This window comes from Pleurodeles waltl, chromosome 11 (assembly GCF_031143425.1).
Source record: "Pleurodeles waltl isolate 20211129_DDA chromosome 11, aPleWal1.hap1.20221129, whole genome shotgun sequence".
In the NCBI taxonomy this organism is placed as follows: Eukaryota; Metazoa; Chordata; class Amphibia; order Caudata; family Salamandridae; genus Pleurodeles; species Pleurodeles waltl.
The window spans coordinates 781,365,812-781,383,968 of NC_090450.1; the positions used below are offsets into that span (position 1 = coordinate 781,365,812).

General features: G+C 45.3%; 1 protein-coding gene across 1 annotated transcript in view; it reads left to right on the forward strand.

Annotated features, from left to right (window-relative positions):
• KSR2 (kinase suppressor of ras 2) overlaps window positions 1–18,157 on the forward strand; it is a 2,099,185-nt gene that overhangs the window by 1,046,767 nt on the left and 1,034,261 nt on the right. The window contains exon 8 of the mRNA XM_069212691.1: window positions 6,720–6,787. Within this exon, the coding sequence (XP_069068792.1) occupies window positions 6,720–6,787 (68 nt within the window). The remainder of the gene's footprint in view (window positions 1–6,719; window positions 6,788–18,157) is intronic.

The following is an 18,157-nucleotide window of genomic DNA, read 5'->3' on the forward strand; positions in this document are numbered from 1 at the left end:
AGCAGTAGCAACAATAACTAGTTCACCAAAGTGAGAGGGTGAAGGCAACGGTTTTGGGGGACTACCGGTACGGCAAGGATGTCAGATCTAACATCCCTGATAAATTTTTTATTTAACCTTTTCCTCTTCTGCTGCCTGAAACCTTGTACTTACACACCTTCTATACTCTAGTGTTTATATCTCCATACCATAACGTTTATCACTGCTACCTCATCCTATACCCTTACACTTCTGTCCCCAGCTGTGCCCTAATATCTCTACCCCCTTCTTATGTCCTTGTACCTCTGCACCTACCTGCTCCCTTGCTTCTATCCATACTTGTACCCTAGAACCTCTACCCATGGCTGTATGTTTTTACTCCTTCCAAACCCTACTTCCTTTATGCTTACACATACATTATTAATTTTACCCTTGTGCATCTACAAGTACCCATACCCCAGCATAATGACTCCTACCTGTACACTTTTATCTCTACCCCTACCTATATATAATAACTGTACACCATATATTCGACAAAACCTCAACCACTTCCTATGCCCTAATACCTGTGCATTTGCAATTTTACCTTTGCATCTATCTACACTTTAGTACGTGAACACGTGCATTTGTTCTATTACCACTTCCAATTCCTCTACCGTAGCATCTATACCATTCCCTAACTCAGGACACCTGCAAAAAAGTTTTGATAAAAAAACATAAAGCGAAAAAGTGTAAAAAATGTTGGAAAGTCATCAGTTCGAGAGAAAGGGCTCAAAAGCACATATTGTCTTTTTTCTCCATATCACCGACAGCCTTAGCGATTTAACATGAACTTTGTGGCTGAACTGATCGGTAACGAAATCCATAGTTCAAGGAACAATGGTATTTTTAAATGATACTCAAACCCATACATTAATACCACAACCTCAGGCTCAAATATGCTATTATAAAACCCAGTGATAATAGTTTGCTTTTATGGGTTCGTAATCATAGCGTTTTTAATTGTCCTGTAAAAGTAACATTCTTGCATTAGATCTGAAGGCTACGTGGACTACGGACTTAAAGCTTGTCGGTCAGGGTAGAAAGCCTCCTCCTGCAAAAACGAATGCTCTATTCCTATCTCAACCATGAAATGCACAGAATATCAAACAAGAGCACAAATAGTGCTGTGTGAAGATAACTAGTATGAAACCTTTTTACATTGGTTCAACTCATTTGTAAACGGAGTAGAAACAGGTAACCGTCTTTAAATGGTGATTTCTGATGGATACAACTACCTGTGGATTCCTCACCTTATGAATTCTCCCAATGCGCCAGCATTCAACTGAAATTTTTTCTTCCCAGCTCTCTACGTCGATGAGGACATCACAATTGCCCGACTCCCACACAACGCCGTCTGACGTCATCGTGGCAATAAGAGGTTCTCGTCAGCGTACTGACGTCAGTTCCCTTTTTTCCGTTCCTTCGAAGCATAATGATTTTTTCCTAGCTCTTGGGAGTTACTGTTACTGAAGGTGTTAATTGTGGGTTACTTTGTCTCCTCCTCGGAAATCGGGATTCAAGCCCTGTCGGGAGTGCGGGGGTGTATGTCGGTGACGGACCCGCACAATGACTGCCTGTGGTGCTTGAGTTCTGAGCATGATGTGGAGGAGTGTGGTTCATGCCAGATAATGAACCCTAAGGCGCTCAAGGAGCGGGAGGCCAAACTCTTTATGGCCAAGGCGAAGAAGAAGGAGAAGCATAGGAGTCATCGCAGGTCTTCTTCCGGAAACTTTTCGAGGTCGCACAAGAAATGGCGTCAGCATGATTCCCGGCGTCGTTCGGATAGAGGTCAGTCCCAATCGAGGTCTCCATCAAGTCGGCATCGTGCGACGTGGGAGGTTAGTCCAACAGCGACTCCATCACCTCAGAGTCCTCAAGCTTCTCCGGCGCCTTTAGTCTTCGAGGTGTTTGAGCCTCAGGAGCGTCCTCGCTTTTCGCCTGGAGGGCAATCGGACATTCTGGATCCGGTGCCAGCGCCACAAGAGGAACAGGACTAATATCTTAACTGAGGTCCTCCATCCTGCTTCAGCTGCTGTGGAGTCACTTCTGCCTTTTAACGATGCTCTTACGGAGCCTATTCTGGAAGTCTGGAAGAAGCCCATGACTTTGTCTGCTGTTAGCAGATTGGTTGCAAGGAGGTATAGAGTGGCTCCGGGAGACCCTGGTTTCCTATCGAAACATCCAACTCCGGAGAGTTTGGTGGTACAGGCTTCATGCTCATCTCATTCGGCTCCTGGTTCCTTCCCTGGCACACCTTCAGACAGGGAATCTAAGAGGATGGAGCAGTCTGCCAAAAATACCTTTTCTTCATGTAGCATGGCCCTCAAATCTGCCAATGCGACTTGTGTTTTGGGCAGAAACATACATTCTTTGATGGACGCGGCCAAGGCTGTACTGCTGGATCTGCCTTTGGAGATGCAGGGACTCCTGTCGGATGCGGAGGCTGCTGCTGCGCAAGTTATTCAGTCGGTTCTGAACACTACAGACTCTGTGGCCAGAGCGATGGGCACTTCCATTGTCACCAGAAGACATGCGTGGTTGAGGTCTTCTGGGTTTTCGACAGATGTCCAGACGACCCTCTTGGACCTGCCCTTTGATGGGGACAAATTGTTTGGGGCTAAAGCTGACTCTGTATTAGAGCGCTTTAAAGAGAGTAGGGCTACTGCCAAGTCCTTGGGCCTGCAGGCTTCCACTGCCACCCCATTCAGATCCTTTAGGAGGTTCAGGGGGTTTGGATGAGGAGCTTCCTTTCATGGGAGACCGCAACCAGCAGGCCAACAACCCTCAAGTCTACCCTATAGATCCTATAGAGGGCGGGGTAGAGTTAGAACAAGAGGGGCCACCCAGCAGCACCCTGCCTCTTCCCCTTCCTCCGGGGGGGTGCAGCAAGGAAAGCAGCCTTAGTTCTCTGCCCATTACGTCTCATATTTCTCCTGTAGGGGGAAGTTTATTTCATTTTCTCTGCGGGTGGGAGTTAACCACATCGGACTTCTGGGTCCTCAATATTGTGGGGAAAGGTTATGCCCTTCCTTTTCGGGAGTTTCCCCCTTCCATCCCTCCCCACCCATCCTTTTGCACAGAAGATCATCTTCTGTTGTTACAGCAGGAAGTTTTAGTCCTTTTATCAAAAGGTGCAGGGGAGTTGGTTCCAGAGCAGAAAAGGGGTCAGGTTTGTTATTCAAGATATTTCCTGATCCCCAATAAGGATGGTCGTTTGAGGCCTATACTGGACCTGAGGGTTTTGAATTGGTTCCTCAAGCAGGAGAAATTCAAAATGGTGACCCTAGCACAGGTGCTTCAGGCGTTGAACAAAGAGGATTGGATGGTGTTGGTCGACTTGCAGGTTGCTTACTTTCATATCCCTATTCTCAAGTCGCACAGGAAGTATCTCCAGTTTGTGGTGGGGTCGCAACACTACCAGTTTGCGGTCCTTCTGTTTGGTCTTACTTCCACACCTCGAGTCTTTACGAAGGTGATGGCGGTGGTCAGGGCAAGTCTCAGGAGGAAGGGAATGCGGTATTCCCTTACCTGGATGATTGGTTGATCAAAGCCAAGTCTCCAGAGCTAGTGTTGCATCACCTGCGGATGACAACCCAGTTGTTGTTCGATCTGGGCTTTTCGATAAACGTACCCAAATCTCACCTGGAGCCCTCTCAGCACTTCCTGTTCATAGGGGCAGTACTGGACACAACGTTGGATCGGGCCTTTCCTCCGCCTCAGCGGATTCAGGACATTCAGGCATTGATTCCAATTTTTCGAAATGGAGCGGTTGTTCCAGTCCTCACGGTCCTACCTCTGCTCGGTCTGTTTGCTTCTTGCATTCTGTTGGTCACTCATGCACGCTGGCATATAAGGGCTCTTCAGTGGTGCCTCTGCAGGCAGTGGTTTCAGCATATAGGGGATCTCGAGGAGTCGATAACGATCTCCAGAGACACAGCAGCGGACCTGCAATGGTGGGCTGTGGACGGCAACCTTTCCCAAGGAAGGCCGTTTTCACTACCGCCTCCAGTGGCCACGGTTATAACAGATGCCTCCACTCTGGGGTGGGGAGCTCATCTGGGGGACCTAGAGGTCAAAGGTTGTTGGTCTCCAGTGGAACAGATGTTTTCTATCAATCTGTTGGAATTGCGGGCAATACGTCTGGCTCTCAATGCCTTCCTCCCTTCCCTTCGGGGTCAGTCGGTCCAAGTGCTGGCGGACAAGACTACTGCGATGTGGTACATCAACAAGCAGGGAGGAGTAGGGTCGTTCCTTCTCTTCAGAGAGGCTCTGCGTCTCTGGTCCTGGGCTCAGGACCATCGGATTTGCTTAGTAGCAAACCATCTGGCCGGAGTTCTGAATGTGCGTGCGGACAGTCTCAGTCAGCGTTTCTCGGCCTATCACAAGTGGCGGCTCCATCCAGACCTGATCCGTTACATCTTCCAGATGTGGGGGTTTCCTCAGGTGGACCTGTTTGCCACTCGGTAGAATACGCACTGCTCGTCGTTCTGCAACCTCCAGTATCTGGTGCAAGGAGCTTTGGGGGACGTGTTTCAGATGTCCTGGAATGGCCAGTTGCTTTACGCGTTTCCCCCCATACCCTTGATTTCTCGGGTTCTTAGGAAGATTCGTAAGGCCCAGGCCCTAGTCATCTTAATAGCTCCGGATTGGCAGAGAAGGGTGTGGTACACAGATCTTCTCCAGCTTTCACTGTGCCCTCCGCTCCGTCTCCCTCAGAGGGCAGACCTCCTCTCGCAGGAGGTACACCCCCACCTCCAGAGCCTGAACCTTCATGCCTGGAGATTGAACGGAGCAATCTGAGTTCCTTTTCTCTCCCACCCGAAGTAGTGGACGTTATTTTATCGGCCAGGTGACACTCCACCAAGTCTATCCATGCTTTTAAATGGGCAAAATGTGTTGATTGGTGTGGAGAGAAGCAAATTGATCCCTTACGAGCCCATTTGTCAGATGTGTTATTGTTTGCATTGTCCTTGGCGCAGAAGGGTTGTGCAGTTGTTACTGTCAAGGGCTATTTATCAGCACTGTTGGCCTTTCTGTGCCTTCCTGACCAACCTTCCTTGTTTAAGTCCCCCATAGTTGTAAGGTTCTTAAAAGGACTAACTAATAGGTTTCCTCCCACTCCTTTTGTTATGCCTCAGTGGGATTTGAATTTGGTTCCCACTTTTCTGATGGGTTCACCGTTTGAACCTTTGCATTCTTGCCTGTTAAGGCTTTTGGTTTTGAAGACAGTGTTCCTCACAGCCATCACGTCTGCTAGGCGTGTGAGTGAGCTTCAGGCTCTTAGTGTTAAACCCCTTTCACATCTTTTCATGCGGACAAGGTGGTGCTGAGAACCAGGGAGGCTTTCCTACCAAAGGTATGGGGCAATCCATCACACTCTCGTCCTTTTACCCTCCTCTCCATCCAATGGAAGCGGAGAAGAGACTGCATCGGCTTGACCGAAGGAGGGCTTTAAGTTTTTATATTGAAAGGACCAGAGAATTTCAAGTGGACGACCAACTCTTCATTGGCTATGTGGGAAGAGGAAAGGCAAGGCCGTCCATAAGAGAACGCTGTCCAGGTGGGTCATTCTTTGTATTAAAATATGTTATTCTTTGGCAAAGAAGGATCCTCCTGTTGGAATCAGGGCCCATTCCACCAAGGCTAAGTCTGCCACTTCAGCCTTGGCTAGGGGTGTTCCAGTGGCTGATATGTGTAAGGCCACAACTTGGGCTTCCCTCCACACTTTCGCTAAGCATTATTGCTTGGACGTGGAGGTTAGGAGGGATGGCCATTTTGCACGTTCGGTGCTGCAGGATTTCTTGGTGTGACCACTCAGGCACCCACCTCCGAGTGAAGTTCTGCTTTGGACTCTATTCATAAGGTGAGGAACCCACAGGTAGTTGTATCCATCAGAAGAACAAGTTACTTACCTTTGGTAATGCTTTTTCTGGTGGATACACTAGCTACCTGTGGATTCCTCACGGTCCCACCCGCCTCCCTGTTGCCTGTTTTCTTTGGGTGGATATGTGTATATATATATATATATATATATTTGTTTTTACTGTTTATATCTGAATAAATAATATGTACTATATATTGGGTTGATGTATTTATGTTGAGTATGTGATGTCGGTAATCACCTGTTCGCCTCAAAGGCACGTAAAAAATGGTGAAAACTGACGTCAGTACGCTGACGAGGACCTCTCATTGTCACGATGACGTCAGACGGAGTCGCGTGGGAGTCAGGCAATTGTGTCGTCCTCGTTGACGTAGAGAGCTGGGAAGAAAAAATTTCCATTGAATGCTCGCGCATTGGGAGAATTCATAAGGTGAGGAATCCACAGGTAGCTAGTGTATCCACCAGAAAAAGCATTACCGAAGGTAAGTAACTTGTTCGTTTTGGTGAGTCTATTACACTCTGCGACTTAACTCTACTTCTAAATCATATTTTATTTATGATGAGAGTGATATTGGAAATTAAATATATTGATCTGTGAATTAAACAGACTTGAAACATAGATTTGCAAGTGTTATAGCGACTAATTCCTGAAATTAACAGTCTCTGGTGAGATGTTTAATACATACTGTAGCTTATTTTTAAAAATTTTGAGCCTCTTGTGCCAAAGGAAAGGTCTTTTGGATTTTCCCTATTTCTCACACTGAACTCATTATATTGCTTGAGCCTCAACATGCTCTCTTGCTCTGCCTCTCCATAGGTTAAAGTGCCACAATAAATGCACCAAAGAAGCACCCCCGTGCCACCTGCTCATCATTCACCGTGGAGGTAAGCCATCTGTTTTGTCCAGGACTAACATCTATTTTGCAACCAGTCTGTCATATTACTTAATATGAGTGCATCCTGACCGCTATAAAAAAAAAAGTAATTTATCAAAGTCTGTAGATATGTGTTGATAAGGGATTACCTTAAACTGAAGGCTTTCAAGCCTCAGTAGAATAGCGTAGGTTTTAGAATTAACAGAAGAACCAAAGACACACCCTCCATATTGCTTTAAGAGAAGAAAATATACTGATATATATGGGAATTTAGAGTAGAGTGCAACGTTCTAAACCTGTGGAATAAGTTGTGTAAATATCACTAGAGGAAGGAAGGAAGGTCAATTACGTTGCTCAACGAGTACTTAAGAGGATTTGTACAGCTATTGAGAGGCAATCATTAAGGCACTCCATTCTGATAAGTGTGCAAAAGGCTGCTTTTATTGGGAGCAAGCTGGGCAGTTCTAAATCCTTTGGACAAGCCAACATATATGAAATGCCCTACTCCACCCATTAATAATTTATTCTAAAACACTCACCACCTCTAAACAATTCCCTCCCCAACTCCACCAAACAATGACAACAGCTCCAACATTTTGCCTAAAGAATCTCATGTGTTTTCCTTCCTGCCAAACCATTGTCTTGTTTGATTTACCTGCCAGCCCTTTGACCAAAGTCCACCTCATTTATTCTTCTTTTCTTTTCTGTTTTCCCTTTCTTCCTCCGTCTTGACTGCTTAACCATCTCTCCTTTTGTGCTCCCTCACACTACTTGCCCCCGAGTGACAATCCTTACTACAACATTTCCTACTTGCCCACCCTATCCCATTCTTATCCCATACACCACGCTTGCAGGTAAGCACTGACTTTGGAGACCGAGGGAAAGCGATTTCCCTATATGCCTGACACAATTACATGTTATGCGTTCTTGTGGCCACTACATCATTCTCTTGCTCCAGACCTCCCTCTCAGAATCCTGACACAAATGCCGTTTCATGCCACATTGCTCAGGGCTGACTTTAAGATGCAATTGTTATGCCACTCCATTCTGTCAAGAGTAAAAAAGGCAATTAAGAAGAGAGATAGATGGCTGGGAAAATTGAGAGCATAGTACCAGCGTCCAATCATGAGTCTATATATATTTATAAATTTCCAATTATATTTATGGGTGCTTGAAAAACAAGGGAGCCACCTGTTCCTCTGAAACTGAAAAGACCGCCAAACATAAACAAATAATTTCAAACACTCCACTCTTCTGTTGAGGTAAAGTTACAAAGTAAACCCTTCATTTAGGTAAATTTCTCTTATTTATTTCACTTAAAATGATTTCTACAGGTTTCTTTAAAGAGCAGCATCCTCACACAGAGCCAATACGTTTTTTGCCAAGGCTACAATATCAAGGTTGCATCAGTTAGTGTCTGATCCAAAGGTTACCGCACAAACCACCACCAAGATCACTGAGGGTGAATAAAAGATCGAATACTACATGCTTAGATATGGGAGGATTCCCTATCCATGTATATTTCTGCACAGATCACATATTTCGAACATTCCACAATGATCCTTGGTGCTGCTTGCTGGTCGACTTAGATATAACATATTTAGATCATAGGGCCCAGCTTTCATGTATACTAATGACATGATGGTTTGGTTTTATAGGAATAGGTGCCTTTGGACTAAAATCAATGGATTGTATATCGCATATATTATTTTGGGTGAGGTATAGATTTTGACAGTTTTGGATACACAAGTTTGTGGTACTCCTTTTCCCTGCTTTTCAGGGGATTCACCTACTTTTTTTCTTTATTGTGACCTCTTCACACACATCGGATTTGTGTATTTATACTACTTCTTGGGCATGGGCATGCAGTATCTGATCTTTTCTTCACCCTTGCTGATGTCGGTTGTGGTTTAAGCAGTAAGCCATTGGATCATACATTAATTGATGTAACCTTGATATTGTAGCCCTGATGAAGTCTGTGATACTTCCTGCTTACCAGACAAAACATGTGTTGGTTTGAATGAGGATTCTGCTCATTAAAGAAACCTGTGGAAATCACTTTAAGTGAAATTATTAAGAGAAACTTACCTGAGTGAAGGACTTACTTTGGTACTTTACCACAACACAAGAGTAGAGTGCTTGAAACTATTTGTTTATAAAAGTACAAAAGGCCACTTTTATTGGGGGAAAGCTGGGCAGTTCTACATCCTCTAGCTTAACCGCACATAGAAAAAATGCCATGCTCAAGTCTCAAACGATTTATCCTAATGCATTCCATCGTACTTAAACAATTCTGCCCCCAACTTTTTCGTCCACAGTTCTCCAATCAATGACAACAGCTCCAACGTTATGCCTAAAAAATCTCATGTGTTCTTCTGCTTGAAAAATCTTTTACTTGTTTGATTTGCCAGCCTTTTGACCAGGGTTGACCTCATTAATTCCCGTTTACTGTTCTCTGTTACCATACTTCCTCTGCCTCCCCTTTCTCTCTCTAAAACATTATTTTATTTGGTCCCTCCAAAACCGCCACCAGAAAAGCCCTCCTAGAGATGGTATTTCTGTTCCCCGGTACTTCTTCTTAGTTATGCAACCACTCCTCTACAGCTGCCATAGGCGTTTCCAGAAACAACATGTTCCAAGACATGAGAAGACAGACCCCATCATAGCAGAACAGAGCTGAGAATTCCTAAACTATCTCCACATGCCTGATAAACTTAGTCACTTTAGCCTTGAAAAACCCTGACACTTCCATGTTAACTTTATTCCTTGCCCTATTAATTGCTGCTGGCTTCTGGGCCCTTCTTCTAACTATACTGGGCAGCAGCTGTGTCCAACCCATCTTTGTCCTAGCCCACCCCCTCAAGCAGCCAAGTCTTTATAAATATGTTGTTCAACTCCAGCCATGTAACCTAATCCAAATAATTATCACCTGTGTGTAACCACACTGTGTCAAGGTAAATGACAACAACTCCAATACTATGCCTAAAAAAATCTCATGGGTTGTGCTTGACAAACCATTTTCATATTTGATTCACCTGCCTGCCCTTTGACCAAGCCCCGCCTCATTGACTCCTGTTTAGCCCCTTCTCTCACACCATACTTTCTATGGCTCCCCTTTCTCTCTCCTAGATATGTATTCCTATTTGTTCCCTCTAACTGCCACCAGAAGAGCCGTCCCTAGATGTTTTTTTTTCTGTATCCCACAGTTCTCCTTACTCATGCAGCCATTCCTCCAGATACAACTTGTACCCAAGCATGGAATGTGGACCTCCCCTTGTAGCGGAACAACACCAGCCACTCCTAAACGTTCTCTATATGTTTGCTAAATGTAATCCCTGTCTCCTTGTGAAATCCTGAAACTTCCCTGTTAACTTCCTTCCTTGCTCTGTTAATCGCCACAAGCTTCTGGGCCATCCTAACTCTCCTTGACAACTGTGTCCAACCCAACTATGTTCCAGCCCACCAATCCTTCAAGCATGTCAATTATTTCTTCATCATCCTGATCAGCTCTGACATTTGAACTGCACCAACTCATTCTCACCAAGGTGAACCACACCACTTCAGGACACAAACATTTTCCCTGAGTTCCTACAGAGTGGGCATCAACTGTCCCTATCTCATCTCACCAAACTCAGACCATTGCAGTTTCACCCTCTGTTGGTCCAAGCCCTACTGTTGACCACAGAATTATCTTGCCGACTGATACCTGGCCCATTCCGAAATCAAGTGCTCACTTATCCAAACTTTTGTCTTTCTACCTATCTCCTTCACCACACCTGTAGAATAAAAGTACACAAAATGTTAAATCTGTCTTAGAATTCTACATCGCCCTGCCTCGCATACCCCTACATGCAGTCGCTCTTCCATTGCCGTAGGCCTTTCAGACTGTCAGCACTTATCCCCAATCAGTAGCCTTCTGTTGCCACCCCTGTTTGAAATAAGCATGTCACAAAGTCCACCTAATACCTTATCCCCAATCTCAGGTTTTAACACCACCCCTTCCCCTATTCCTCACATGCTAAGAAATCAGCCGAGCAAGTAAACCGAACACATTGCTCCCCTGACCATTTCAGCCACACTACACTGCCTTCTGATCTCTTTGCACTCTTCAGTAACTGCATATCCAAACCACATACTATAGGGTGATACCTCCCCCCTCCAAGCCTTTGTCACCTCTTGCTCCTACCATTTTCAACACACAGAAAGAGCGCCCCAAACAGAAGACTCTCCCTGGTAGACATGCACACAACTCTCACCTGCTTCATAAGACTGTACAACACCTCTAACGTCACTCGTTTCCTCAGCTTCATCACCCTGCCCTTTACTCTGTACAGTCCACAACCTCCAGTGTCTGAAGCACCTGAAAATATCTGAAGGGTTCATGTTAGGGGTCATTTTGGAGGCATCATGTCACTTTGTTAAAATGTTCCAAAAACTGCAGCCACATATGCAGGTCCTGTTTGAATCTGTCTGTTGTGCTTATTTTGCATTGTCGCCTCTCTCATTGCAAATGCCAGTTGCTTGAAAAATGCGCTACCTGGTCCCCCACTCTACATGCAACATTTATATGTCATAACACTTGTTCAAATTATTTTGCTATTTTCTTAGATACTACCCTGAAAGGTGACACTATGAGGTTTTTGAAGGAGGGCTGTTTAAAGAGGCTTAAAATTCAGCTACATGCCACTTCCTTGGTCAATTTCTCTGTTACCTTCCTCAAGTGCTCCCTACTGCATTTCAAGTTTTTTGGCCATCTCCTTTTGTGTGGCTCCTTGTATGGAATCTTGAAATCTTGTGTAAAGCCATCCCACAAACCTTTAGCTGGCGTCCCATCTGAGTACTGCAACAGCTGTGGCCACATGTCTTCCAGTTTAACACTCAACACCCTCTGTTCTATCCTCTTTCTCTGTTAGCTGGCCTGCACCTCCATGCAGTGTACGACTGAGAATATTCTACCACATTTGGAACATTCATGCTTGAATCTACAGGAATACATGTGGCAGACTCCCCGAAGTTCCAACAAGCTCCCACATGAATTTGCCTAACTGCTTCTATGCTCACCCCAGGGTGGGACACACTTGAAAAGCCTTACTGAGTTAAGCAACCCTGTGCTGTGTGCCCCACCTGCAGCAGCGTGGTAGGGGGTCATGTATTGTGAACACAGTTCTGTGTCTGTTTCACCCCAAGATTTGGTGCCTGAGATGCTTTTTATGAAATGAATTGCTTGTCATACATGAGCCAGGGCAAAAACCCCAAAACTGACACTAGCCATCCAAATGACATCCATATATTTCCACAGTGACACACTACACTTAGCGGGTTTCTCACATATGATGCTAGCTTAGATAGTAAAGGTCAACATCCATGTATCTATGTTTGCCTGCATCTTCGGCCATTTGGTAAGTTGTGGTTCTTCTGATTTGAACCCACTCTTGCATTTCGTCTCCCTGTTTAATAGTTTAGAACAATAGTTTCCAACCGTTTGTCTTCTGTGGACCCACACTTTATTGTTATTGGACCCTGGGGACCCCCAATGAATCATTATTGGAATCTGAGGACCCCCCCACTGAGTCATTACTGAAAGCCCGGGACCCCGGCCTAACCATTGTTGATGATTTGAAACACAAAACAATACACATAAAAATACAGAAATAAGCTTTCACCAAACATACACAAATGATAAAATGTTATTTAATCCCTTCAATGCCAGGCTTTTTTCCCCCTCCAGTGCCAAGCCTTTCTTTGGCTGTTTGAGGCAGTTCATGCTTAGGCCCTCATAACTTTTTGTCCACGTAAGCTACCCATGCCAAATTTGAGTCCTTTTTTCCAACATCCTAGGGATTCTTGAGGTACCCAGAGTTTGTGGGTTCCCCTGGAGGAGCCAAGAAATTAGCCAAAATACAGCTACAATGTTGTTTTTTGTTTTTAAAAAACTGGAAAAAAGTGCTGCAGAAGAAAGCATGTGATTTTTTCCCGGAAAATGGCATCAACAAAGGGTTTGCTGTGCTACAATCACCATCTTCCCAGCTTTCAGGAACAGGCTGACTTGATTCAGAAAACCACATTTCTCAACACAATGTTGGCATTTTACTAGCTCATACCCCATTTTTACTATTTTTTGTGGTTTTAGCCTCATTCCTGTTAGTGACAGAAATGGGTGTATAACCAATGCTGGATCCCAGACAGCTAAACATTTCTGAAAGGTAGACAACATTTTGAATTCAGCAAGGGGTCATTTGTGTAGATCCTACAAGGTTTTCCTACAGAAAATAACAGCTGAAATAAATCAATATTGAAATTGAGGTGAAAAAAACAGCCATTTCTCTCCACGTTTTACTCTGTAAATTTTGCCTGTGATGTCAGATTTTCAACAGCAATATACCGTTACAGCTGCTGGACTCTTCAGGTTGTGAGGATATATAGGGCTTGTAGGTTCATCATGAACCCTAGGTACCCAGAGCCAATAAAGGTGCTGCACCTTGCATTGGGTTTTCATTGTATACCGGGTACACAGCAATTCATTTGGTGAAATATGAAGAGTGAAAAATAGGTATCAAGGATACCTTTATATTTCCAAAATGGGCACAAGCTAAGGTGTTGAGAAGCAGTGATTATTTGCATATCTCTGGATTCCGGGGTCCCCATACTAGCATGTGAATTACAGGCCATTTCTCAAATAGTCGTCTTTTTTACACAATGTCTTACATTTGTAAAGAAAACATGTTGAGAAAGACAAGATGCAATACCACTTGTTATTCTATTCTGTGTATCCCCAAGTCTCCCAATAAAAATGGTACCTCTTGTGCCCATGACAGGAAATGCCGCAAAACACAACATGGACACATCACATTTTCCCAAAGAAAACAGACCTGTTTTTTGCAAAGTGCCTAGCTGTGTATTTCGGCCTCTAACTCAGCCGGCACCCAGAGAAACCTCCCAAACCTGTGTATTTTATTAATCTAGACACCTAGGGGAACCAGGATGGGGTGATTTCTGAGGCTCTCACCAGTTCTGTTACCCAGAATCCTTTGCAAACCTTACAATTTCACCCAAAAAAACACTTTTTCCTTACATTTCGGTGACAGAAAGTTCTTGAATCTGAGAGGAACCATACATTTCCTTCCACCTAGCATTCCCCCAAGTCTCCCATTAAAAATGGTACCTCTCTTGTGTGGGTAGGCCTAGTGCCCGTGACAGGAAATGCCCAAAAACACAACATGGACACATCACATTTTCCCAAAGAAAACTGACCTGTTTTTTGCAAAGTGCCTAGCTGTGGATTTTGGCCTCTAGCTCAGCCGGCACCTAAGGAAACCTACCAAACCTGTGCATTTTTTAAAACTAGACACCTAGGGGAATCCACGATGGGGTGACCTTTGGGGTTCTCACCAGGTTCTGTTATTCTGTTACCCATAATTCTTTGTAAACCTCAAAATGTGGCAAAAAACACTTTTTCCTCACATTTTGGTGATAGAAAGTTCTGGAATGTGAGAGGAGCCACAAATTTCCTTCCACCCAGCATTTCCCTAAGTCTCCCGATAAAATGGCACCTCACTTGTGTGGGTAGGCCTAGTGCCTGCGATGGGAAATGCCCCAAAACAATATGTGGGCACATCAAAATTATCCAATATATAAAACTACCTGTTTTTGCGATGGGGGCACCTGCGTTTTTGATCCTGGGCTCAGCAGCCATCTAGGGAAACCTACCAAACCCAGACATTTCTGACAAGTAGACACCTGAGGGAGTCCAGGGAGGTGTGACTTGCGTGGATCCCCCTGGGTTTTCTCACCCAGAATCCTCAGCAAACCTAAAATTTAGCTAAAAAATCTGATTTTTCCCACATTTCCGTGTGGGATCACTGCACCGGCACAAATTTCCTACCACCCAACGTTCCCCTCAGTCTCCCGGTAAAAATGATACCTCACTTGTGTAGGTGGGCCAAGTGCCTGTGACAGGGAAGAGCCAAAAACATGTCGAAATTAAGGGGGAACCAAAGCGGGTCTAAAAGGGCAGTTTGAAAAAAAAACATTTTTAGTTTGTCAAGTGAGGCAGAATTTTTATCGGTATAGATGCAACAATGCTGGTTGTTAGGAATTTTATGGATTCCTGCAGATTCTGGAAGGTTCCATCACAAAAATGTGGGGAAAATATGTAATTTCAAGCAAAGTTGGAGGTTTGCAAGGCATTGTGGGTAAGAAAATGGTGTGGGGTGCATGTGAAGCACACCACCCTGGACTCACCCCAATGTTTTGTTTTCAGATCTTTCTAGGTCTCTTAGATTTTTCTACATGGCAGCATCCAAAAGTCCAAAAAGTGCAGCCCTCCCCATTGCAAGTGGGACGATTTTGAGAGTTAGCCAAGCTCTCATGGCCCAAATGTAAAATCAAAATAATCAAATGTCCTCCTGCTTGCTATGGGGATAAGATCTATTAGTGTGCGGGGGAGAAATGAAAGACTGTTACCCCCCTCAGTTGGGGTGGGGGCATAATCATGCCCATACTGGTTGGTAGCCACCACCCCACTATTTTTATTTTTTTTTAATTACCTGGCATCTAGTAGGCTTTCTGCCCGCCGGGGAGTGGATTGGGGGTAATTGCCCTGTCTGCCCACCTGTGGACAGATCAACTTTGTCCCCATTTATTTGGGGTGGGGTTATGGCCATACCCCCACCCTCTTTTTTTTAAACAAATTCTTCCCTGGTGTCTGGTGGGCTTCCTGCCCCCCTTGGGATCAGATGGGCATTACAAAAATAGGCCGATCTGCCCCCCCGGGGGGTCAGAAATGGCCAATAGTAATGTGCCCCCATGGGGAGGGACCCTTGCCCAAAGGGCCGTCCCCCCAAACAAAACACATACACACACCTATCCCTGGTGCCAAAGTGGTTTCTGCTCCCCCTGAGGGCTGATTGGCCTAGTAGAAATAGGCCGATCTGCCCCAAGGGTGCATAAATGGCCTAAAATAAATCCTCCCCCAAGGGGAGTGACCTGTGCCTAAGGGGATCACGCCCCATCTGTAAGAAATAAAAAAAAAGTAAATCCCTGGTGCCTAGTGGTTTCTGCCCCCCTTAGGGCCAGATTGGCCTAAGAAAAATAGGCCAATCTACCCCCAAGGTGGTCATAAATGGCCTAAAATAAAATTGACCCCAGGGGAGCGGTCCTTGCCTAAGGGGTCACGCCCCTTGCAGGAAATTGACCTGAAAAAAAATCCCTGGTGTCCAGTGAATGGCCTAATAAAAATAGGCTGATGGCCTAAAACAATTTGCCCCCCATGGGAGCGACCCTTGCTCAAGGGGTCGCTCCCCTTAATTGTTTATTTGAAAAAAAAACTCTCTGGTGTCTAGAGGGCATTTCTGCAGCCCGATCACTCAAAGAGGAGAAGCAATTCCCCTTCCATCCCTACCCTGTGTACTCCCCCCCCCATGAGCCGGTCACTAGACGTAATGGTTATGTCCTTGGTGCCTGAGCGCTGCAGCCAAGGACGTAATAGTTATGCCCGCAATGACCAAGGGGTTAATTTGCAAACAAAAATAAAAAATATTTAAAAAAAAACATTAATAGGAAGGTTGGAGCTTTTCTACATTTAACTGAAGCCACACATTATCCGAGCTATATTTTGTTTGATAAACCTGCACTTCCCCCACAAATCAATCTGAGGTTACTGGTTTTATTTTTAGCCTCCTGTTTAAAATTCCTTGACATTTACAGTGCGTTTTAAAATATAATTGGGCATTTAGCCACTATTTTTATATGCACTTTATTAATCTGTTAATATGATTTACTTTTCTAAGCAGTCGTGGTCTCGCTGAGGAGGCTGTGCGGACCCCCAGGGGTCCCCTGACCACAGGTTGGGAACCACTGGTTTAGAATGTCCACATACTCATTTGCTCATATGTTATCCTTGATGCTCAATAAAAGGTGCCCAACAAGTGGGTTGGCTATACTCTTGAAAATGTGCTTAGCTTGTTGATCTATGACACTCCTCCTTTGAACCGACTGTCTGATCCCCCCTTAATTGTGTCTTTACTCCCCTGCTTACCTTCCCTAAGGCATGGACTTGTCTTTTGTGCTCCTCTTTCCTCTGACTTACCACTGGGCCCTACAACACCTTTGTCTGCCTCTGTGGCCAGATGGCCTGACCCCAGACTGTCCATAATTTCTGTCTATTCTAACAAGGTTGTGGTGCTTTGTGTGCTGAGAATCAGTCCCATGATTCCCACCAAGCTTTTTGCAAGTTCTCAAATTTGTTGTCCTCACTGCTAACCACAAGTTCTCTGCATTTCCCATCACAATTTCACTCAAGACCTGAGCTCCCTTCTCTATCCTCCAAATTCCGTGCTCATCCATCCCTGAAATCATGTCCAATCTCATCCCTGCAGAGTCCTCTACTGTTTGCTTTAATGGAGCGCTTCTCTCTTTCTGCCCTTGATCTTCGTCCCTTCCTCCTGACCAATGCCTTTTTCTCTTGGCGCCACTCTTTCTCTCGGGCCCGGGCAACTTTCATCACTGCAATCACCATCCTGCTCTGTCATTACAGTGTCACACCCCTACCCTTTCCCTTGCATCATCCCTGATTCCGAATCCCACATCTTCTCCAACTTTTTCCCACGATATTCACTGTCATTACAGGCCTTGCTGATTGAACTCCCTTCCTGAAACCCTGAAACCTCCACTATTCCACTATTTTCCCATCACCTCAGAACCTCAACCCACCCGTACTCCTGGGACATTACCATTATCCTGCACCACCACTGCGGACTGGAGCAAAACCTTGTGTGCCAACCACACCCTGGCCTGTGTTCCACAGCTTTCCACAGCTTTCCACAGCTACATCAGCTCACTCCCCAAACCTATCTTGTTGTCCAGAACTGATGAAGAATCAGAAGTTGCACCAAGAGGCCTCTTCCTCAATGTCTTATGCCATTCCGAATTTCTGCTTGCATTTGTGGTGGTCACCCAACTCTGCCTGCCCTGTAGGATTTGCATCCTGGACTAGGGCCAGCACAGCCAGAGTTTATTGTCCATTATTGTGTCCCTCGTCCTGACCTATGTAGGCTACTTCTGGGCCAGTTGGACCACCTCCAGCCCTGCAGCTTGTGCCTATGTTCACTCTTCATGTCCAGGTTCCTCAGCCGTCCTGTGGCCCCCTGCACCCATGTACCCACGCTACCGACCTGAGTGGATTGGGGTAGGTTCTGCCTCCACCTTGTCCCTCCTGGGTTGCATAGACGATCCTGCACCACTCCCAGTTCATTGTGCTGCGTCCTTCCCCATCTGGATGCTGCTGCCTCTGCTGACCACCCTCAAGTACCCCCCCAATCTCCACACCAGGGAGTGATCCCAGAAGTTGTTCTCTTGCACTTCTTCCTCTACGAGGGCCTGG